This window comes from Salvelinus sp. IW2-2015, linkage group LG11 (genome assembly GCF_002910315.2).
Source record: "Salvelinus sp. IW2-2015 linkage group LG11, ASM291031v2, whole genome shotgun sequence".
Taxonomy (NCBI): Eukaryota; Metazoa; Chordata; class Actinopteri; order Salmoniformes; family Salmonidae; genus Salvelinus; species Salvelinus sp. IW2-2015.
In genome coordinates this window covers 21,111,958-21,137,160 of record NC_036851.1, presented here as the reverse complement: position 1 = coordinate 21,137,160, position 25,203 = coordinate 21,111,958, and the positions used below count along the sequence as shown (strand labels likewise).

General features: G+C 40.9%; 1 protein-coding gene across 3 annotated transcripts in view; it reads right to left on the bottom strand.

Annotated features, from left to right (window-relative positions):
• Positions 1–25,203, bottom strand: part of LOC111969966 (solute carrier family 2, facilitated glucose transporter member 1) — a 53,104-nt gene that overhangs the window by 5,732 nt on the left and 22,169 nt on the right. For 2 of the 3 annotated variants that reach the window (XM_024147319.2, XM_070445579.1), the window contains exons 2-4: positions 5,095–5,190; positions 1,233–1,393; positions 844–1,084 (exon numbers count right to left, since the gene is read on the bottom strand). In XM_024147319.2, the coding sequence (XP_024003087.1) occupies positions 844–1,084; positions 1,233–1,393; positions 5,095–5,172 (480 nt within the window). In that variant the 5' untranslated portion in view covers positions 5,173–5,190. Of the gene's footprint in view, positions 1–843; positions 1,085–1,232; positions 1,394–5,094; positions 5,191–14,491; positions 14,856–25,203 lie in introns of those variants that run through there. The other variant, XM_023996386.1, reaches the window with a different exon arrangement.

Below are 25,203 nucleotides of genomic sequence, written 5' to 3'. Positions count from 1 at the left end.
ACAGCATGATGCTGCCACCACCATGCTTCACCGTAGGGATGGTGCCAGGTTTCCTCCAGACGTGACGCTTGGCATTCAGGCCAAAGAGTTCAATCTTGGTTAAATCAGACCGGAGAATCTCTACCATAAAGGCCTGATTGATGAAGTGCTACAGAGATGGTGTTCCTTCTGGAAGGTTCTCCCATCTCCACAGAGGAACTCTAGAGCTCTGTCAGAGTGACCATCGTGTTCTTGGTCACCTCCGTAACCAAGGCCCTTCTCCCTCGATTACTCAGTTTGGCCGGACGGCCAGCTCTGGGAAGAGTCTTGGTGTTTCCAAACTTCTTCCATTTAAGAATGATGGAGGTCACTCTGTTCTTGGGGACTTTCAATGCTGCAGAACTGTTTTGGCACCCTTCCCCAGATCTGTGCCTCGACACAATCCTGTCTCAGAACTCTATGGAGAATTCCTTCGACCTCATGGCTTGGTTTTTGCTCTGACATGCACTGTAATCTGTGTGACCTTATATAGACACGTTTGTACCTTTCCAAATCATGTCCAATCAATTGAATTTGCCACAGGTGGATTTCAATCATGTTGTAGAAACATCTCAAGGATGATCAATGGAAACAGGATGCATAGAGTCTCATAGCAAAGGGTCTGAATACTGTAAATAAGGTTTTTGCTTTGTCATTATAGGTAGTGTGTGCAAATTGCTGAGGATTTGTATTTATTTAATCAATTTTAGAATAAGGCTGTAACGTAACAAAATGTGGAAAAAGTTAAGTGGTCTGAATACATTCCAAAGGCACTGTATTATCCATTATTCTCCATATAATATCCCTGTGGCCACTGGCACTGACCTGTGCCATCAGGATGCCCGTGACAATGCCCAGCTGGTGGAGGGTACCCAGGGCTCCTCGAAGGGCAGTGGGGGCCACCTCACCCACGTACATGGGTACAAAGCCAGTTGAGAGGCCGGAGTAAAGTCCCACCACGAAGCGCCCGATGATCAGCATCTCCCACGATCCACCCATCTTAGAGAAGCCCATGAGAGCAGCGGAGACAAAGGCCAGCACGTTGGCCATGAGCATGGAGTTCCTCCTGTAGACACCACAGAAATAGTCAATTACAGTCCAATTATTGTACAAACCTTTACATCTCACACATATTAAACAGTACATAGGCCATCCATGTCATATAATCTCACATAACACAGTTGTAAATAAAAATTGTAAAGTGACGTATTTACCTGCCAAAGCGGTTGACAAACAGGCCCACGGAGAAGGAGCCGAAGATACCGCCGACTGAGAAGATGGCGACGGAGACGGACCACAGGGTGGTGAGGGAGGCCTTGGTGATGGGCTCCTGGTAGCGGTCGAACCATGTCTCATTGAGGAACCTCTCAATAACCTAGCAGAGAAGGGAAACGAAACAGTGCCAATGAAAGAAATCACAGTCAAATGTTCACTTGTTTTTTTAATTGAAGATTATTGTCCTCATTGCTATTGGCCAAGTGACTGCTGTTTTGGTGTCTGGCCAGTAGATGACGGTGTAGGATTGGATTTCAGGGCCATGTTTCATATGAAAACGTTCTGAACGTTGTAGATAGAATTGCCACAAATAGAGCCGGCATTCTTATTCTACATGTCAGAGATGCATGTTTGTTCTACATAGCATATTTCTATCTGAACGTTCCAAAAAGTTGAGTCCTGCTGAACACGCCCCTCGTTTTCCTTCAACAAGGAAGTTTATGAAAGAGTGAAGTGTTGGGTTTCAGCCCCTTCCCCCACAGTGACTTATCAGTGTTGATAAAAATACATAAGTCCGCCCAGCTTGTGATGGAAGTTAAGTTGTACAGGCTGGGAAAAATGTGCCCTCTATCTAGCACTTCTAGCACTCAGCACTGAGCCCTGCCTCCTCCTGTCCTCCTCTCCCAAATATCACCGCTGGCTCCTGTCATGTGCTTTGCTGATAGATTATACAATATACTTTTTTACCGATACTTACATAACGCTGAGTGATTCATATAGAACTGATAATGTATGTATAAGTCAGCTGAGGGGTAGGCTGTTCAAGATATGGCATAGGGTATATCATACATTTATACAGACCCAGAAAGTTATCCTAATTATTCTCCAAAGAGGTGATGACAAATCTAATATAGCCTAGCCTAGTCAGCCTAACACTGTTAATACTGTCCAATCAAATAATCATTCTTACAGATAGAGAATGGCTGGTGTCTGACTCAAGACCTAGCAAGCACCTGGCCACAATGAAATACACTGTTCATTCATGACCGTTGACCCTGCTCTGATTAAAGTGTTACTGCCTCTGTGGACTCCTGGCTGGGCAGGCAGTCAGGTCTGTCTGTGCTACAAGGTGCTCAATTTGGAGCGGGCAGAAAGGCAGAAGGACAAACAGGACAGCAGCCCAGGGCCCTTGAGAAACACCTAATCTAATCAGTGCTGCACTCTTTAGAGCGGAGGGCCTGCGTCACAACAACCAGCATCACTCCATCCCTAATCATAGAGAAAGAGAGAGAGGGAGAGAGGGGGAGGTTGGTTGGGGATAATCTAGGGTTTCCATATACAGTAGTAATGCTGTTCTCACATTTACCCTAAATCTGGATGTGTCTCTATGTTCAGCAACACTGTCGTTTCTGTGAACACTTCCCTGCACTCTGTATGTTGCTCCTAAACAGCTGTGGCATGGTGTGGTATTACTGAGCATGTGTCAGTGTGCTTACAGTATTAGTGTTTTATTAGAATTTTTCTTTCACTTGACATCGCAGAGTATTTTGTGTAGACTGTTGACAAAAAATGGCAATTAAATAAATGTTAATCCCACTTTGTAACACAACAAAATGTGGAAAAAGTAAAGGGGTGTGAATACTTTCTGAAGGCACTGTATGCAGTAATCAATATCAGTAGTACTATAAAATAATGTAAAACAGTGCTGGATCACAGACAACAATGGCAGCGGAAGGTAGCCACTTAACACATAATGACAGACAGATGGGTGTGTGTAATGGAGCAATAAGTTGTCTCCTGAGAGAGGAACACCAGGACAGAAGTAAACTCAGACTGCATATTAGTGGGATGAAGGGACATGTCCACAGAGCCCTCATTTGCCAAAGTTAAGGTAGAGGGCCTGTGTGTCCCGTGTATCTAGAGTAGAGGCTGACCAATATGTTTTTAGGGGTCCGATACGAATTCAGTTTTTTGGGGGGGACAAAATTTACCGATACCGATATATCTGCTGATATACTGTTTCACGCCGGAGAAATTAAAAACTAAACAACTGTCCAAGAAATATGCTTCAAATGTTGATTTCTTACATAGTGACAATAATGACATATCATGAGAATGGACGCAAGTGTTCAGATAAGCATTAGATTCACGTTTATCATCCTATTTATTGAATATCAGTTATCGGTGGAATTATCGTCCGATACTGATATAGCAGTAAAAGGCCAATATGTAAGGGATACATTACCTTGGAAATAATGGACAACACAGCGGGGCGAGTCCCTTTGCAGAGTTCCTTTTTCCAAGGTAATGTACAGAATGGTGGTGTTTATCCCGCTTATACCACAATTGCCAAAGAAAACAATACTTAAGCACACATTTACCGGTAAAAATAAAAATATATATATTTTCATTTTTATAAGCAAATTCATACTTTCTCATCATTTGGTTGCTCTCATCATTCAGCAAAGTAGCTGCATTTATGTTTATTTAAGCCATTTTCTATTGACATTCATTTCGATACATCCATAACAATGAGCTGATGATGCCCCCGTTTTGCCTGGCATAGCTAGAAAAGTTGGCCTTCTCATCAGGACACTTGTTGACACTGACTGCAAGTTACAAGGAGATCGCACTGCATATCAAACACCAGGCTTGAAGCTAGCTAAATAGTTTATTGCTAGTAAAAGTGCCAATATGACAACCGAATTCTAAAATATCAGTTGCTGAAATCAGCTGGTCAAACTAGAAACATGTGGGAGCATTTGACAACTTTAGTGGCGGAGGGCAGAGGAGAAATGTATGTTCATCACTCACCACGTCAGGTCATCAGACACTCCCCCAAAAATATGTCTCTGCAAAAACAAATCAATGCTAGTAAGCCAGCTATTTGTTTTCCTCGTTGGACCTGCGTTTATAATCTATTCAATTTTAGTTTGTGTGGTTGTTGGATTAGATTTCTGCAACTTTGTAGCAAGTACTGTCTGCATGTGTAGGTGGATATTGCGTCATGATTGCAAGGTGTTCTGATATCTTTTCAAACTTTTCCACGTTATCTGGTTTGTTTCCATTCTAGTATGCCCTTCTATCCAATCAGAAACTAGTATTCAACAATGCTGTGGTATAACAGTTGATAGTATTGGTAAACCGATATATCGGTCGGGCTCTAGTATCCGGGCAACAAGGCACCTGGAACTTTGAGCAGAGCTGAGCGCCACAAGGTTTGTTCAGACAAAGAGAAATACTGTGTGTGGCTTAGCCCTTTTACCTAAACTAAGAGATTCTTATGGACCACATGACCAAACATCCCCAGACTATTGTGAGCTTTCAGTAAACAAGACCATTCTGTAGAGTTAGCACCTACAGTAAAAAGCTGTCCAGGGGATACACTTACATGTGCAACAGTATGAAGGAGTAGGGTCAAAGAAACGTGTTTAAGTTAATGGAAAAGAGGTTCATTTAATTGATGGAGTCAGATCTCACTGAGAGCTCCTAAATTATGTTTCCTTTAACGGAGTGAGTAGCACTCTCCTGGCTTTCTCCTCACCTACAGTCTGGCAGGCCCTTTTGTGGCATGGAAACACTCCTTTACACATGAATCACATCACAGAGGTCCTCGCACGGAGAGAGCCTTGGACGAGATAGGCCTACGTCGAGTTATTATTAGCCCCCTTCTTTTCACGTGTTGCAGGGAACATATTGTCTGGCCTAGACAGGCACAGGGGCAGTCCTGTCTGGGAAAAGGTGTCAGTGACGATTTGAAAACGGTGTCGTTGGGATAAATATAGACAAGCCTTCCACGCCCAATTCTGATCAGACACATCAGCCCCCCCTCCCCACCCAATCTCATCCCTATGGACTCACCTTCTGAGGGGCGTTGATGACACCTGTGTTGTAACCGAACTGCAGTGAGCCAATCACCGCTGCTCCTACTGTCAGCATCAACTGGAAGGTTACTTGCTGCAAAGAGACAGGAGAGAGAGTCAGTTAGAAATCACCTATCCTCCAAATCTTGAAGGTACCTGGAGTTGACAGGCTTATTGTCTTATGATAACAAATCTGTAGGCGAAGTTATCCCACTGATGTCATTCCATATAGGCCTAGGCAAGATAGGCCTTTAGGAATATTTTGAATGAGAACCTAGGTACAGTACTGTAAGGGTTAATCAACTTAGTTTTACAATAACCATTGACTTCATCCTGTTCTACTAGTTAGACAAGTAATTTCACTATGAACACCCTGAAGAGTGACAAGCTTGTCCTGATTCTCCTGACTCATGTTTTTTGTATGGACCTTCTGTGTTGTTTTGACTGCACATCACTTTAATGAATGTGGCCCTGGTAATGTTTTAGTTCCTAAATGCTTTTCGTCCTTAGGCAATTTAGACTTGCCTAAATTGAGCTGCAGTTTCCGTAGAATGGGCTAGTATCCGACTTTGTGCAATAGGTGGTTGTACTGCCCCAAATGTGTGTGATAGTGATGCAACTTGCAAGAAGGCAACCTAGCCTCAGTCCAAGCAGACAGGAGGAGAGAGTTCATCATCAAACTGTCCACCTCAGGTGGTTGACTGTAAATATTGGTGCATTAGGATAATGTGTCCACACCCAGCTCTCTCAGAAGAATGGTGGTTTAGTCCCAGGCATTGTTCTTGTTCCGGTTAGTTCTAAAAATCATTTGATGGGCTTAATCCCAGTGGAACCCCAAGGCAGGCAGAGATTATCCTCATGCCATCAAGTTAACACTCACACATAATCCTTTTCAGATGAGCCATTATGCCACTTTCACATTTCATGCAGTGTGTCTGTGGCTAAGTCAGTATTGTAGGCATATTGGGGTTTAGGCTACCCATGAGTCGATTTTTTGAGTTGGTTACAATCGTGTGGAGAAGAGGTATGTGGGTTACTGGTAATGGGAGTTGTCCACTGTTTGGGTGTTGTCTGTATCTGTGGTGATGTTTTGGTAGTGACATGGCTGTTCTGTTAAAGTTAGAGTTAGCCTTAGTGGTTCACACCAGTTGTGATGGCAGCTGAGATCCTCTTTCTTACTCATGTTGTGATGTGACTATATTGGGATTCCAAACTTAAAGCCAGTGTAGTTATGACAAGGTCCCACATGTCTGTAAAATGTGTGTGAAAGTGAACCATCCCAAAACTACGACATATAGGCTTTAACACATTGTTACAAAAAGCACTCAACTATATAAACTAAGATATTGAACTTTCATGATTTCAGAGTTGCGTCATTGGTTGTTATAGCCTACATGTGTTTCTTATTCATGGGTTAAACTAGGCCCACTAGCAGGACTATCTGATAGGGAAAAGGGTTTATATAAGGCAGATTTTAAGGGCAGTAGTGAAATAAGCCTACCTCCCTTAAAATATTTGTTGAGAAGAAATACTCAAGGCTATTCTAAACAAAAGGGGAGGAATAACATGTTTGTGAATTCTGAGATTCTTGCCTGAGGGTATGAAGCTAGAAAGTTTGGAAACACTCACTGCACAGTGTAGCTCAGTAATAGAGACCCAAAAAAGGGCAGGCAGTTTTGTGGGCCCACCCCACAGTAGCAGGTTGACCAATAAGGTTCCACACAATCAATGAGTAGATGGGGTTCAACGAGTGCATCACTGGGTTGTTATAACCAGCCCAAGTACAGGATGTGAACACACACCACACACAAATACACATGTTCAGGAATCCAGAAGTTTTAAAGCTGTTGGCTAGGTTCTTAAAGGAGCCATGCTTCCTTTCAGTGAACCAGTTATGTCATTCTTATATAGACAATAACTCACTTTTGTAAAAACACCAGTTTCGAAATTAGCAAGAGACACAGTCTTCCTTCAACACAACACTCATAGGCTACCTCCCTCTTGTTCACTCAAAAGATGTGCAAGTTTTAAATGGCCACTGCTTGAGTGAGTCTGGGACCCTTTAACACAGCCAAACTGGTTTGCAAATACTCCATAAATATGGAACTTCACTGGAGGGTGTGTTTGGATGTGTGTGTGTGTGTGTGTGTGTGTGTGTGTGTGTGTGTGTGTGTGTGTGTGTGTGTGTGTGTGTGTGTGTGTGTGTGTGTGTGTGTGTGTGTGTGTGTGTGTGTTGTGTGTGGTGGTTGTGTGTGTGTGTGTGTGTGTGTGTGTGTGTGTGTGTGTGAGGAACTATGCAACACTCCTCTGTGACATTGCGTTTAAACTACATACCAGTGTGTAGAGGGAGACCATGCCTTCCCCCTGGCTTAAACACACACACAAACACACACACTGCAAAGAGGAAGAGTTAGGGCAGATCTTGTGTTCTATGCAATCAGAAAACATTCCAGTGTGTCCTTCCTGAAAGGGGATGGTCATGTATCATTTACCTAGGAAACAATGAAGTCACACCCTTCAGCTCGGAGATGGTTGTCGCAGCCTTCCAGACTAATACTGGCCCTTTAAACACATAATGTCACCATCTTTGTAAAACAGCTGGCGCCACCAACCGTGTTAACATTCCTGCTAAAGATGTATTAATTTGCATTAAAATGTTTACTTTGAGTCTTTTGATTAGTTAAGCTATACAAAAAGACCTTGTTATCACATGATGACTGATGACTCATGCCCATGTTCAATAAGGAACTAAAGGTACTGGTTATATAATAAAACAACAACATTGTCAATGAAAACAGCTTTCATTGAGACAACAAAATCAGGAGAGTTTAACTGGCATACCGACAGCATACAAAATCTCTTACCATTTTTAGAACGTGTTTATGTTAACATTTTCCTGGTTCTGTCAGCGCAACCGAACCTCCATGCAAATAAATCTCCTTCTCCTCAGGAGTGAGTCTGTGAATTTCTGTCCAGTCACAGTGATGTGGCTGGCGTATTGTTGACTGTGGCTTTAGGCCTAGTTGGTTATAATTGAATTCATCTAACTTGGAAAAACGCGAATTGAATATTTAGATATACACCCTTTATCCCAAAAAGTGTTTTGCATGATTACAATCAACGTTTACGTTTCAGGCCTGCCTCATCTAATGCCTCATCGGCGAAACCTCTTCACATCGATGTGATGCATGAGATCTTCTGGGCTTGAGCAAACATCTAAAGTGATCATTCAGCCTGTCCCATGAGCAACAGTTTACTCAACAAAGTTCAATGGTTAAATTCTTGGAGGTAGTTAGGTAAATGAGATCTACTTCATAAGATCAACACAAGCAGTCCATTAAGGAAACAGTGACGCAGGAGCCAGTGTATACTGCACTGATGAATGACGATGGTGAGACTGTTCTTAAAAGGAACGAGGAACAGGGGTTGGACCAAAGTTGTATGTAGAGTTGTGAGAGTCAATTCCAAGTGTAAGATAGAACCTTTTTTCACATAAGCACTTTGTTGCCTAATGTCTGTGACCAAAGCCCTAAAGCAGACACTACTGGTTTTTGGAGGATGTCTGGTGAAATAGAATTACTTCCTGCTCTGTAATGTTTACAGCCACATCTTCCCTGTAAGTGACACCTATAACGCAATAGTTTAGTTCCAGTGAATTGAATCACCTTTGTCTATAATCTAGAATTGTCAGTGGTCCCTCTCTTCTAACACCCTAGCCTCTTCTAAAATTACTGCTGGTACACGGTGCATCATATTGAGTGATAGTCTGTGAGTAAACTGTCGTGGACAGATCTACGTAAACATAACTGGTATCGTAGAATCTGTCTGGAAGGAATGGGATCCCTGGATAATGAGCAGCAGTAGTTCCGGTGTTTGGCTTTTTTCATCACTGGTTATTTGGACAAATCATTCTTTATGTAATTTATCTTTGTTTCATAGTGTCGTTTTTTCTTCTTTTTCTTCAGTTTAGTCACATGATTTCTCAATTTGCAGTACGTTTACCCATCAGTTGTGCAATAAGACAGATTTTGACATTCCTTTTGCCTCATCCCTCTCAACTAGAGGTCGACCGATTATGATTTTTCAATGCCGATACCGATTATTGGAGGACCAAAAAAAGCAGATACTGATTAATCGGCCGATTTTATTTATTTATTTGTAATAATGACAATTACAACAATACTGAATGAACACTTTTATTTTAACTTAATATAATACATCAATAAAATCAATTTAGCCTCAAATAAATAATGAAACATGTTCAATTTGGTTTAAATAAAGCAAAAACAAAGTGTTGGAGAAGAAAGTAAAAGTGCAATATGTGCCATGTAAAAAAGCTAACGTTTAAGTTCCTTGCTCAGAACATGAGAACATATGAAAGCTGGTGGTTCCTTTAACATGAGTCTTCAATATTCTCAGGTAAGAAGTTTTAGGAAGTAGTTATTATATGAATTATAGGACTATTTCTCTCTATACCATTTGTATTTCATATACCTTTGACTATTGGATGTTCTTATAGGCACTTTAGTATTGCCAGTGTAACAGTATAGCTTCCGTTCCTCTCCTCGCCCCTACCTGGGCTCGAACCAGGGACACATCGACAACAGCCACCCTCGAAGCATCGTTACCCATCGCTCCACAAAAGCCGCGAGTTGATAGGCTTGAAGCACAGCGAATAGCTGCTGGCAAACGCACGAAAGTGCTGTTTGAATGAATGCTTACGAGCCTGCTGCTGCCTACCACCGCTGCTCTATCAAATATCAAATCATATACTTAATTATAACATAATAACACACAGAAATAGGAGCCTTAGGTCATTAATATGGTCAAATCCGGAAACTATCATTTCGAAAACAAAACGTTTATTCTTTCAGTGAAATACGGAACCATTCCGTATTTTATCTAACGGGTGGCATTCATAAGTCTAAATATTCCTGTTACACCGCACAACCTTCAATGTTATGTCATAATTACGTAAAATTCTGGCAAATTAGTTCGCAACGAGCCAGGCAGCCCAAACTGTTGCATATACCCTGACTCTGCGTGCAATGAACCCAAGAGAAGTGACACAATTTCCGTAATTTAATATTGCCTGCTAACCTGGATTTCTTTTAACTAAATATGCAGGTTTAAATAAATATACTTCTGTGAATTGATTTTAAGAAAGGCATTGATGTTTATGGTTAGGTACATTCGTGCAACGATTGTGCTTTTTTCGCAAATGCGCTTTTGTTAAATCATCCCCCGTTTGGCGAAGTTGGCTGTCTTTGTTAGGAAGAAATAGTCTTCACGCAGTTCGCAACGAGCCAGGCGGCCCAAACTGCTGCATATACCCTGACTCTGTTGCACAGAACGCAAGAGAAGTGACACAATTTTCTTAGTTAAAAGAAATTCATGTTAGCTGGCAATATTAACTAAATATGCAGGTTTAAAAATATATACTTGTGTATTGATTTTAAGAAAGGCGTTGATGTTAATGGTTAGGTACACATTGGTGCAACGACAGTGCTTTTTTCGCGAATGCGCTTGTTAAATCACCCGTTTAGCGAAGTAAGCTATGATTCAATGATAAATTCACAGGCACCGCATCGATTATATGCAACACAGGACAAGCTAGATAAACTAGTAATATCATCAACCATGTGTAGTTAACTAGTGATTATGTTAAGATTGATTGTTTTTTATAAGATATGTTTAATGCTAGCTAGCACCTTACCTTGGCTCCTTGCTGCACTCGCATAACGCAGTCTCCTCGTGGAGTGCAATGTAATCAGCCATGATCGGTGTCCAAAAATGCCGATTACCGATTGTTATGAAAACTTGAAATCGGACCTAATTAATAGGTCGACCTCTACTCTCAACTATACCATTTTTAATTCCTCATCCATCCACAGGGATTTAACATTTAACATTACAGTCATTTTCTTAATGGGTGCATGCTTATTAATCACTGGGATAAGCAATTTCATAAATGTGTCAAGTGCAGCATCTGGTGATCCTCATTACACACCACGGACCAACAAATATTCTTTACATCAACAACATAGGAATCACTACAAAACGTATTGTATGACCTCTTATACACTATATTACGCCCAGCCTTTGGAACTTTGGTCTTCCTAGATATGGCTACTATATTGTGATCATTACATTCGATGGATTTGGATACTGCTTGAAAGCAAATTTCTGTTGCATTAGTAAAGATGTGATCAATACATGTTGATGATTTCTCTCCTGTGCTGTTTGTAACTACCCTGGTAGGTTGACTGATAACGTGAACCAGGTTGCAGGCACTGGTTACAGTTTGAAGCTTTCCAGGTTGCAGGTACTAGTTACAGTCTGAAGCTTTTTCTTGAGTGGGCAGCCTGATGAAAGCCAGTCAATATTTAAATCAACCAGAAAATACACCTCTCTGTTTATATCACATACATTATCGAGCATTTCACACATGATATCCAGATACTGTTAGTACTTTGTGGTCTACAGCTGCTTCCCACCAGAATGGGCTTTAGGTGAGGCAGATGAACCTGGAGCCATATTACTTCAACAGTATTTAACATGAGATCCTCTCTAAGTTTTACAGGAATGTGGTTCTGAATATAAACGGCAACACCTCCTCCTTTGGCATTTCTGTCTTTTCTGTAGATGTTATAACCATGTATTGCTATCACTGTATTATCAAAGATATTATCTAAGTGAGTTTCAGAGATTGTCAGAATCTTTTACTTGCAAATTATTGATTTCCTGAACCTTGTTCTTAAACAACATATGTTAACGTGGGCTATTTTTAGCACTTTCTGGGAGACTTGATTGTTTTCATTGATTTACTGGGAAGCTTAGCAGAGGCAGACATGCTCATGTTATTTATGTTAGTGCAGGGTGAGCTGCACACAGTGGTCTTCCTACTAAGGCACATCGCCTCATTGCTAACAGTATAACTCTGGTTCATAGACCCATGATTACTGCATGCAATAGCTGTGGGATCAGCAGAGCCATTCGGGGAGGTAAGAGGGACATAACTTATGTTACTTACATTGTGTCTTCCAATGCCCCTAGGATAATGTACATTTGCTGAAGCACTATGACAACTCAGCAACACAATGGTAGGGATTAACTGAGCTGGGCTTGGGTCATGGTGTTAAACATACATTGAGGTCAATGGATAGACTGGGTGGTAGGCATGCAGACAGACTGTTGTCAGACTGTCTGATACTAGACATACGTGTGTATTTAAGATCCATCTCATTTCCCACTGATCCTGGTGCAAGAGTTGGTTCAAACCTAACACAATCTCAGATACAGTACAGCTCTCAGGAGAACAAGAGAATGGGCCTTACAGATATAACCAAACTCTCCTTCATATGAATAGCAATTAGCAGAGAGGTCAGTACAGTGTGTACAATGCCTTCCACTTCTTCTAGGAAACTAATTAGGCTCTACGTTTGTGCCAGTTTCAATTACAGCATTCCCAGATCTCTTAATCCCATATTTTATAGAAAAGAGTCATTAGGCCTCATTAGAACAAACAGACTGACACATACATTAAAGGGCATACTGAAAGGGCAGTCATGCAGAGGGAAATACAGCTAGTGGACCGTCTTGAAGGAAGGCAGTAGATTGAGTGGAATTAAGCTTTTAGAAGGAAGGAACTGAATGCCGGCTTTGGGCTTAATCAAAAGCCTAAACTGTCAGCTCTGCCAAAAATGTAACTGTTTCTTAGAGAGTTATTCCAGTCAACACAGACCAGGTCAACTGTATGCTTGACCCCAATTACCTTGTTTCTTACCCAAGAAAAAAAGAGGCCTCCACTGAACTAAAAACAAAGCCTATTGTTTAGAGTCAAGCTTTGAAAGGACTCACAATTTGTGCCCTAACTGCCCATGAATTCAGTCATGTTTTGATTGTTATGCTTTGCGCCGGAGGGGAAAAGCCCTATTAGTTGAATGCTTGTTATCTAGTCTATAAAGGGAACAAAGATGTTAGACGGTATTGTTATTTGGAGAGAGGAAGTTAAACAGCCACTAGGTGAGCAGTCAAACAGGAGAGGTGTCTATCTGAACAGGTGTATCAAAGTGAGATCAAAAGGTACAGACAGATGGGCCAGAATGATTGAACCATGGCTGGTGACAGCTTGATGGCTTTTTGGCTGTTAATTTTCAACCACACCCTGGGTCACCAATACCTGGTTCCACCTACACGCTGACTGCACCTTCCTTGCCCTGCTGCACACACCCAAAGATCATAAAACCAGCCCGGTATGAAAATCCCAACCACGAGATGCTGATTAATAACACGCTCAGCGCGGTATTAGCATGGACGCACGCTCAAAGCTCAAGCTGCCTGTCGAAAGCAAAACACTAGCCTAATGGGAATTATGGCTTTGACCCCCTGGTGTTTTCCTACTGTGAGTATTCCCCTGTTCGGACCGCCCCTGGCCATCTGCAGTCCTGGTGTCTGTGGGAACAGAACAGGACCATTCCCATCACGTCCATGACATAGCTTTCCAGCTGAGTGCCAGGAAATCACACAGCTCTTCCAAACCAAAAAAGGGGATACAGAAAAATAACAATTTACATGTTCACCATGTCAACCAAAAGTAAACTGTAAGCGAGAACTGGGAGGGACTTTGAAGTTGTTAGGGGGTTACCTAACCACACAGGATCAGCGGTAAGAGTCAGCCATATCAGAGACCAGATGAATCACGTCTCTTCCTTTTACTACTGTAAACCAACGATGAGCAAATGTTACATTGGACAAATAAAAAAATTAATAAGTGAAGACCTCATATACTGTGATAAAACAGATGATCTCAATCTAGACTTTAATGTGCTGCCTTCCTGTGAGTAATGGCATCATGCTTACATGATACAGGCATGATGTCAACAGAGGGGGATGCAGGTTTATTAGCCAGGATACAGGTATTTTATCATCTTTAAAAAGGGATTATGAATAGCAAATTAGGGGCCACACACGTAGGCATACCCCACGATACGATTTGATGCTGTCGCGCATGCTTCATTTCCCCAGCAGCCGGATATCCCACTGCGTCCAAATATGCTGGTGAGCAGCACAGCGCACATGGTTTACATTTCAATTGAATGAAACAATGAAATGGTGAGTTAGCCAGTGTAACTTCTTGAAAAAAAAGTCTTACCATTCTGAACCCATTGACATTAACAAGCTAACCCAACCAGTTTTTCAGACAAGCTAGCTTGTCCCTTTCTCTCTCTCTCTCTCTCTCTCTCTCTCTCTCTCTCTCTCTCTCTCTCTCTCTCTCTCTCTCTCTCTCTCTCTCTCTCAGAGCCACAGACAGACACACAAACACACCGTTTTGTATATTGGTTTCTAAGAATGCTTCTAACTAGTCGTTAGCCTCACTTAAGAGTCACAATTACCTTGCCGCCTGAATCCATCGCCGCAGCGTGGCTTGTCGATATTATTGCTGGCAATCTTTAAAGACTTTAAAGACTTAGTTTGGGTAACGTCCGCGGGTCTTCTTTTGGCTCAGATGACGTGTCTCATTTTAACAGATTCCCGTTTAAAAAAATATGACTGATACAATGTCATAAAAAATAGTAGCTTCTTTATTTTCAGAGTAATTCTTTGTTTCCAAAATGACTTCAGTTCATCTTGTTTATTCCCCCTGTGTTATTTCTGCAATGAGCTCAAAACTTCAGATTAATTATGTCCCAAAGTTTTCTTGGGTTTTTGAAGTAGTTCGTTCTTCGAGTAGCCTACAGACTGCTCTTTAGGGAAATAAGACCGTGAATATATGTCCTCTAGTCCGACTACAGTGATTGGCTGACGCAAGAGTTTAGTTCGGCCCAGAAAGGTGTGTAGGAGGCAGGTTTCTATCTCTGAACTTCTATTGGTTTAAACGTGCACCGCTTTCACGAGGTTCCGACATTAATTCCGAATAGTGTCACGTCGTTGTGTTGAAGAAATAGGGTAGGTAGTTGTGTTAAGCACATCCTCCTTAACACTGATACATTTTCTGGTGTTATTACAATTTGGTGGAGGCGCGAGCCATGTAATAACATGGTTATTATTATACTGGTCCGACGCATGCATCAAGGGGGCGCAAATTTACCCACCATTGCTGATAGTTTTAGTTCATGGCGTGAAATGACACTGAGAGTGGATGATGCGCCACCTTTTCATCTAATTTGCAACCCCCAAGTAGGCTATTTATAGGCTAACGTGATCTCGCCTACTATAAGGATAGCATCTCCGTACTTAATAATTGCTCTCAGTACTTTATCCCAATACTAACAGAGAACAGGTAGCCCAGGCCTTCTAATGATAACTTTGAAGGACAGCCCTGATTATTAGGCACACACAAAAAGCATCCAGTCAGTCATCCTTTGTTTCTCAGCATCTTGCTGTATCCCTGTGTGTTCAGTCCTTCATAAACAATGTTTCAAACATCCAACATCTGATCTTTGACCAACGCTGGTGATGTGACATGGGTGCCCTCTATTCAAAACCATATTGTGATGGAGATGTTTGTTATTAGAGGCGTGTAAAAACAAATATTTTCATGTGAATAAATGAAACTGCGTAATACCTTTTGTTTCAGATGGCTGGGAAGTGTCCGGTCTGAGTGCATGCAAAAAATTACAAAAATAATCTTGAGAACAGAAAGGAAAATGCATGTGTTTATACAGTGGAAATGAAAGAGACGGGAACAGGAGAAAAAATTATAGAAATGGAAGAAATGTGTTCCCTTTTAGTTTCATCTATTCCCTTTGAAACCTTGAAAAAACAAAAACAGGCAACTACAGAGACAAAGGCCGGTGAGTATGCCATTTGGACCGACCTGGCCTAAAGCAACAGGCTGAGGTACAGAGGTGGAGGAAGACCAACATGGTATTTCACATATTCTGGGGGTCTGTCATGTCTGAATAATCATGAGGCAATCTCAAATCAAATCAAATGTTATTGGTCACATACAGTACACGTGTTTAGCAGATGTTATTGTGAGTGTAGCGAAATGCTTGTGTTTCTAGTTCCGACAGTGCAGTAATATCTAACAAGTAATATCTAACAATTTCACAACAAATACCTAATACACACAAATCTAAGTAAAGGAATAGAAAAATAATATATAAATATATGGGTGAGCAATTTCATAGCGGCATAGGCTAAGATGCAATAGATAGTATAGAATATAATACAGTATATACACATGAGATGAGTAATGCAAGATATGTAAACATTAGGGGCGGCAGATAGCCTAGTGGTTAGAGCGTTGAACTAGTAACCGAAAGGTTGCAAGATCGAATCCCCGAGCTGACAAGGTAAAACTCTGTCGTTCTGTCCCTGAACAAGGCAGTTAACCCACTGTTCCTAGGCTGTCATTGAAAATATTGTTCTTAACTGACTTGCGTAGTTAAATAAAATATATATATTAAAGTGACTACTGTTCCTTTTATTAAAGTGGCCAATGATTTCAAGTCTGTATGTAGGCAGCAGCCTCTCTGTGCTCGTGATGGCTATTTTAACAGTCTGATGACCTTGAGATAGAAGCTGTGTTTCAGTCTCTCGGTCCCAGCTTTGATGCACCTCGCCTTCTGGATGATAGCGGGGTGAACAGGTAGTGGCTCGGGTGGTTGTTGTCCTTGATGATCTTTTTGGCCTTCCAGTGACATCGGGTGCTGTAGGGTGTCCTGGAGGGCAGGTAGTTTGCCCCCAGTGATGCGCTGTGCAGACCGCACCACCCTCTGGAGAGCCCTCTCGTTGTGGGCGGTGAAGTTTCCATACCAGGCAGATGCTCTCAATTGTGCATCTGTAAAAGTTTGTGAGGGTTTTATGTAACAATCTAAGTTTTGATTTGTGAAATAAAAAAATGGTCACTCAAAACTAGTTCCACTGGTGACACTAAAAATAGCCAAGTTATTTTCTGACATAACCTTGTGATGCAAAATCACAAGCTTATTTACCAAGGAATGTTGTAGGAATGTCAAGGCTGAGGAATTAACAGATCATCAAAGATTGTCAAAAGGTGTTATACACGTTCAGGAGTTATAATGCAGTGCTAGAACACCTGATTTTTGCTTGTTGCTGTTTAATTTATTTGCATAGTCTTACCAATTACTGATTGACCTGGCAGATAATGTGTCCTTAGTCAATTTACTATGTAAAATGAATACATTTAAAAAAAATCACTAATCTTGAATCAAACAGACAATGTAATGTCTAGTAGTCTCGCTTTCCATATTCATGGAGCTCCACAGCGGTTGTGTGAAGAGACTGGGTCATGTCTAATTGACATGAGGCTAGCAACAATTTCTGACCTGAAAAGTTCTGCATTGAGTAGGCTAGTGTTCAGGTCATGTTAGAGTACAGTTGACCATGTAAAGAAGCATTGAGACGTCGAAGTGTGTTTCCTCTCTGATCCTCTGAGACTCGTGGTCCTCAGCACTCAGATACAGGATGAGGGGAGGAGGGAAAAGGTGTAGAGTCACTTCATTACAACACACACAATGCACCAATCTTTTGTTTGAGATGGCGGGGAGGCGTCCTGTCATTTAAATAGAAATAAAATAGCCAAGAGAGCAGAATGGGAAAAGGAAGGGAGACTGGGAAAGACTGACAGATTTAGGAACTGTTTTTTTTTTGTCTTTTAAGAATTTCCTTTGAAATCTATTAAAAACAATAACAGACACGGCTTTAAACAAAGAGGGGGTGGATACTATGAAAGGTCCTGTATTGTGCACTAAATCAAAAGCCAAGGATGCCAGTCATGAGAGGGTCACATTGTCCTCTGAAATGGAAGCAAATTACAGAATGGGATACATTATAATAACATGGCAGACTATGGTAACACATTACAATTACTCACAGTGAAAACATTATTTGCCCAGGTTAGGTTCCTATTTAAATATTCAACATGTTACCTGCAGTAAGAATGTGTAAACTCATGACCTGACTCATAGCTTAGTTGTCCCCCCACCTCTTCCATAGGTTTTCGGGGCTTATAGCTTTGCTTTACCTCTGAACACAAAGCTGCAGGGCAAATTTACAGATGAGCAAAAGCCAATTACTCCATTTATTACTAGGCCATAAGATACGTGGTGTCACGCCTGCTCCTGCTCTTCCTCCGAGTGCCAGGATCCCCAGCATTACTCACTCAAGCCACCATCAGTACGCACACCTGCCTTCTTCCTTCACGCGCATCAGCGATCATTGGACTCAATTACTTGTGCCATTACCTTCCCTATATCTGTCTGTTCCCAAGCTCTGTTCCCTGCTTCGGGATTAATTGTCATATGTCTGTGTTACCCGTGTTCTAACGCTGTTCCTGTCTTGTTCTATGTTCGTTCCCTATTAAATGTTTGACTCCCCGTACCTGCTTCTCCTCTCCAGCGTCACTTCTTACACGTGGGCTCATGCATATACTCCTGAGCCTCATTCACCAGCCTCGTTGTCTCAATAATGCATTGCTCAGTAGTTGCTCTTGTCAGAGATGTTCTCATTGTGTTCTTTAAATGGCCCTCTCGTCATTGCCCAATGCTCCGATTAAGCTGAAGCCTATTCCATCACTATTATCTTAAAAACAATGAGGCTTAGAATGTGGTTAAACTTCACATTAAAAAAACTCCAACCACATTTTGGACCTAATCCAAGGGAAAGTCCTGGAAGGTGAGTCATGGTCATCCATCCCCATGCTCTAATTTTAAACAAGGCCATGTGCACATGAGCAGTTGATAAGAATGAACCTATCAGTTATCTGAAGCAGCAGTCACACAATGTGTGGCTGTCAAAAAGTAAGGCCACACATTCTCCAATGTCCAGAACCTTCAAGTATCTGCCTTCTCTTTCCATGTCTAGTCCATGTCCTTTTGAAAGACCCATCTACACTTATTGTAACATCTCACCTTTATTCATTGACTGGAATGGAATCTTTTTATGTTTTCAATTGAAGTGGAACACATGCAGATGGGCGTATCTTTCTGCTATACTCATTGTTTTCCTAAGGGAGTAGGAGGAGGGCTACTGAGAGCTGGTTTTGATTCATACCGGGATGACGAATTTCAAGGATTTGTATCAGCGGAAATGCGACAATAGAAAGCATCTTACAAGATTGATCCATGAAAGACAAAGAACAAGAAGCATGCCTTGCATCTTTGCTGGGGCTTTTCCTCCAACTGAGCAGGCTGACACTCTCTGGAGACATGCAGAAGCTTGGGCTTGGGCCTATCTGAGATACACTTCAAATGCCTTCTTTCATTATGTAGCCACAATGCTCTACGTCAGTGATGCCTTAATTTCCTCCCACTGCCTGGGGGGCTGTCTGCGCCCGTTAACCCTGTTTCTGTGGGGAACTTTAACTCATTATTTCTCTGTGGCTGCGTATTCTGATTTTAACCCGTGGATGTCCTTTTCTCAAAAGAACACTTGGAAGTCTGCTGCAAGCGAACAAACTGTGGTGTTCATAAGTGAGAGTAGAGAAACCCACGAGCGTGAGACTGTAGTAGGAGACACAGGACCCTTTTAGAAGACTATAGACCTTATATTAGACATTGTTTTATGTCACCAATGGAAGAATAACAGGCCTAGTCTATAGATGAATGGGCTTCTTTGGCTCAGTAATGTCATGTTTGGTGGGCCAAGGCCACTGGCTGACCTGCCATCCAACTTTTTTTGAATGGACTTGGCCAGCTGGCACCATCGCCAAAGCCATGCCTGTCAATGATCGTCCTCATTGTATGTTCCTGTCTGCCCTTCCAAAAATATATGTTTTCACATGGTGTTGATCTTAAATTTCACGCATGAAACCATATTTTCACATGTATTAAATGTAGAGTTCCCATGTTAACACCACCTTTTCACATGTGAGGAGAATAACATGTTTTCACCTCACATGTGAATTGCACATGAAAAACATTGCAAGTACATTCACATGTGAAAATCACATTTGCTGTTTCATATGTGAAAAACTCCCACATCTGATTGTTTTTCGTATGTGAACTTGCAATTCCACACTTTTAGATTTTTTACATGTGATTGTTTTTCACATGTGGAATTGCAAGTGCACATATAAAAAACAATCACATGAGAAAATTTAATTTGCAGTTTCATATGTAAGGACACTCCAACTGTGAAAATCTCACTTTTTCACATATGTGGAATGGCAAATTCACATGTGGGGTTGAAATAATGTTATTCTCCTTACATGTTCAAAGATGGTGTTAACATGTTTCAGCAATGTTTCCACCGGTGGAATTACTGTAGGGTGACCACATCTAAAAAAAAAAAAACTGCGGGACAAGGGAGAGATATTGTGGGACATTCGCTGAACAGTGGACAGAATAATTTTTGGAGGGGCAGGTTAATGGATCACGTTCAAATGGCGACATAGTTCTGCTGTATGAAGGTCACTGCCTGTTGAAGGGGCACTTCTTAGTTGTTACAATACATCCAGTTTTGAACGTATAAATTAATGATATGTACCCATTGATTCGTGAGAAATATAACGTATTTATTTCCATGACCTTAGTTCAACTGTCGTACCCCATCAGAACCCAAAATATTGTTTTACTTGTTTTACTCCCAATGTTTGTAAATGAAGTAAATGTAAACAACCACACTATAGCCTAAAAACATTGTTAAAACTATCATTTTGATATCATGGATGGTCAGTCCTTGCATCCATAGCGTAGTCTATGGATTTCAGAGTGGTTGCTTTTCCCCAGTCCCATCCCTCAGCTTTTTACTGAAACTGTGGCGGGGAGGTCACTTTGTGTTTCAATTAAGGATTGCCGCTTTAAACACCTTTAATAGAGTAATAGTGTTATTATATGGTTACCTTTGTGCCAATAATATCAAGCAACACTTCTGAACTCAAGAACAAAATTCTTAGTATGGCAAACAAAAGATATTGAAAGCAAAACATAAACTTAAAAGTATTGATAGCGTTACAAAATAATGCAAGCAAATCATTTCTAAATGTGAGAACAAATTAATTGTACATAAAATAATGACATTGAAAGCAAAACGGTTTTGCCTCGACTTTGTCTCGGACCTAATAACACCCGTGCAAATGTATCCTCAAAACACCGCCTTCTCTTCTCCATTATCACTTAATTTAAACCTAGGTCCCTTTTTTCTCCACTTCCTGCCTGAAAGATGTGCCCAAAGTAAACTGCCTGTAGCTCAGGCCCTGATGCCAGGATATGCAAATAATTGGTACCATTGGAAAGAAAACACTTTGAAGTTTGTTGAAATGTTAAAATAATGTAGGAGAATATAACACAATAGATATGGTAGGAGGAAATCCAAAGAAAAACCAACCTGAATTCTTTTTTTGAGAGAGACCATCCTCTTAGAAAGGCACTTCCTGGATGCAATTCATATGGCTTCCACAGGGTGTCAGCAGTCTATGTTCAAGGTTTCAGGCTTGTAACTTAAAAAACGAATAAGAAATAACAGTTTTAGTAGAGGGACACAGTCTTGGAAATTCGTGTTCGCGTGCGCCATGAAAACATTACGCACCTGCTAAAATCGGTTTCCTATTGAACATACTTCTTTCCGAAATAAATGTTATAGTTTGATTACATTTTAGGGTATCTGAGGAGTAAATAGAAACGTATTTTGACTTGTTGAAACAAAGGGGTAGATTTTCGGATTCCTTTCTCTGCAAGTTGAAGGAGTGGATTATTGAAATTGATGGCGCCAACTAAACAGACTTTTTGGGATATAAAGAAGGATTTTATCTAACACAACGATACTACATGTTATAGCTAGGCCCCTTTGGATGATAAATCAGAGGAACATTTTCAAAAAGTAAGTGAATATTTTACCGTTATATGTGAATGTATGAAACCTGTGCCGGTGGAAAAATATTTTTATGTGTGGCGCCGTCCTCAAACAATCGCATGGCATGTTTTCGCTGTAATAGCTACTGTAAATCAGACAGTGCAGTTAGATTAACAAGAATTTAAGCTTTCAGCCGATATAAAACACTTATACAGTGGGGCAAAAAAGTATTTAGTCAGCCACCAATTGTGCAAGTTCTCCCACTTAAAAAGATGAGAGAGGCCTGTAATTTTCATCATAGGTACACTTCAACTATGACAGACAAAATGAGAAAAAAAAATCCAGAAAATCACATTGTAGGATTTTTTATGAATTTATTTGCAAATTATGGTGGAAAATAAGTATTTGGTCACCTACAAACAAGCATTTTCTGGATTTTTCTGGATTTCTTTTTCTCATTTTGTCTGTCATAGTTGAAGTGTACCTATGATGAAAATTACAGGCCTCTCTCATCTTTTTAAGTGGGAGAACTTGCACAATTGGTGGCTGACTAAATACTTTTTTGCCCCACTGTATGTACATAAATGTTTAAAATCCAAAATATTTATGATTATTTATTTGAATTGGGTGCCCTCCAGTTTCACCGGAAGTTGTCCCGCTAGCGGGACCCCTAGCCCTAATTAAGTAAGAAATGCCGCCTCTGAAGCGGGACTTAAATCTATCACTAGGCAACCACAACTGTCAATCAAGTAATCTCGAGTTGCTGCGCGCAGTATGCTTGCCTGGTGCTTGCATGAAGACAAATCTCCTAAATAAGTACTTTAACTTTTGTTATATACCGTGATTTAGCAAGACATTTAATATAAATAAAACACATCTACAGTTGAAGTTGGAAGTTTACATACACTTAGGTTGGAGTCATTAAAACAAATTTTTCAACCACTCCACACAATTCTTGTTAACAAACTATAGTTTTGGCAAGTCGGTTAGGACATCTAATTTGTGCATGACGCAAGTAATTTTTCCAACAATTGTTTACAGACAGATTATTTCACTGTATCACAAATCCAGTGGGTCAGAAGTTTACATACACTAAGTTGACTGTGCCGTTAAACAGCTTGGAAAATTCCAGAAAATGATGTCATGGCTTTAGAAGCTTCTGATATGCTAATTTACATAATTTGAGTAAATTGGAGGTGTACCTGTGGATGTATTTCAGGGCCTACCTTCAAACTCGGGGGATCTTTGCTTGACATCATGGGAAAATCTAAAGAAATCAGCCAAGACCTCAGAAAAACAAGTGTAGACCTCCACAAGTCTGGTTCATCATTGGGAGCAATTTCCAAAACGCCTGAAGGTACCACGTTAATCTGTACAAACAATAGTACACAAGTTTAAACACCATGGGACCACGCATCCATCATACTGCTCAGGAAGGACACATGTTCTGTCTCCTAGAGGTGAATGTACTTTGGTGTGAAAGGTGCAAATCAATCCCAGAACAACAGCAAAGGACCTTGTGAAGATGCTAGAGGAAACAGGTACAAAAGTATCTATATCCACAGTAAAACGAGTCCTATATCGACATAACCTGAAAGGCCGCTCAGCAAGTGTGGTGGCATATTTCTGCATTACCAAATGAGGAGAGTTACAAACTACACACCAGTCAGTTACACTTAAACTACATCTTTAATAATAATAAGCTTTGCAATAGCATTTGACTTTCAACAATTCACTATTTCTAATGAACCGTTGAGAAGTACCACCAGAAAAGTGGTACTCTTTTATAGCCAAGATACACCCCTCTCAACTTACACTGACGAACCACAGATCTTAGGAACAGTTCACAAAGATTAAGATTTGTATGAAAGATATCTATAAAACATAGCAGACAGTTACCGCTGTGTCAATAGTTCTCATTGTAAAGACCAGTGTCTGGCCCCCTCACTCCAATAGGGAACCATCTCTCCCTGATACGGCATAGAACAGAACCATTAGTTCATGTTATCTGGAATGCTCTTTAGGTTTTATCACCCAAAGACATCGTAAATCTCCTCTGTCAGTGCTATCTCATAGAGGCCCATCCTCAGTAGAACACACACACAATACTCTATTCTGTTGAATAAAGCAACCATTATAATGCAATACAAGCATTATAACATAATCTTGCAATTTTCCACGACACAAGGAAGAAGCCACTGCTCCACAACCGCCATAAAAAAAGCCAGATTACAGTTTGCAACTGCACATGTGGACAAAGATCGTACTTTTTTGAGAAATGTCCTCTGGTCTGATGAAACAATAATGGACCATCGTTATGTTCGGAGGAAAAAGGGGAAGGCTTGCAAGCCGAAGAACACCATCCCAACCGTGAAGCACGGGGGTGGCAGCATCATGTTGTGGGGGTGCTTTGCTGCAGGAGGGACTGGTGCACTTCACAAAATAGATGGCATCATGAGGCAGGAAAATTATGTGGATATATTGAAGCAACATCTCAAGACATCAGTCAGGAAGTTAAAGCTTGGTCGCAAATGGGTCTTCCAAATGGACAATGACCCCAAGTATACTTCCAATGTTGTGGCAAAATGGCTTAAGGACAACAAAGTCAAGTTATTGAAGTGGCCATCACAAAGCCCTGACCTCAATCCTATAAAAAATTTGTGGGCAGAACTGAAAAAGTTTGTGCGAGCAAGGAGGCCTACAAACCTGACTCAGTTACACCAGCTCTGTCAGGAGGAATGGGCCAAAATTCACCCAACTTATTGTGGGAAGCTTGTGGAAGGCTACCCACCACGTTTGACTCAAGTTAAACAATTTAAAGGCAATGCTACCAAATACTAATTGAGTGTATGTAAACTTCTGACCCACTGGGAATGTGATGAAAGAAATAAAAGCTGAAATCAATCATTCTCTCTACTATTATTCTGACATTTCACATTCTTAAAATAAAGTGGTGATCCTAACTGACCTAAGACAGGGAATTTTTACTCAAATGAAATGTCAGGAATTGTGAAAAATGGTGTTTAGATGTATTTGGCTAAGGTGTATGTAAACTTCCGACTTCAACTCTAGCTACCATAACATAGCGATGTTTATTGTTGTCAGGGAAAAAATACAAACATTTTACACCGGAGAAGAATTCTACTGTCTGAAAAGGTACAGACCCAGGGCCGGCATTATGGGCGGGCAGGAACCGTACCTCTGTGCCTTTCCAAATTAAATATTGAAATATTCATCATTTATTTGACCGTTTAAATACAGAAGACAACAAATTAACAATACAAAATTCATAACAGTTCCTGCCTTTGGGACAACGATTCACATTGTTCGGGCGGGGACATGAGCA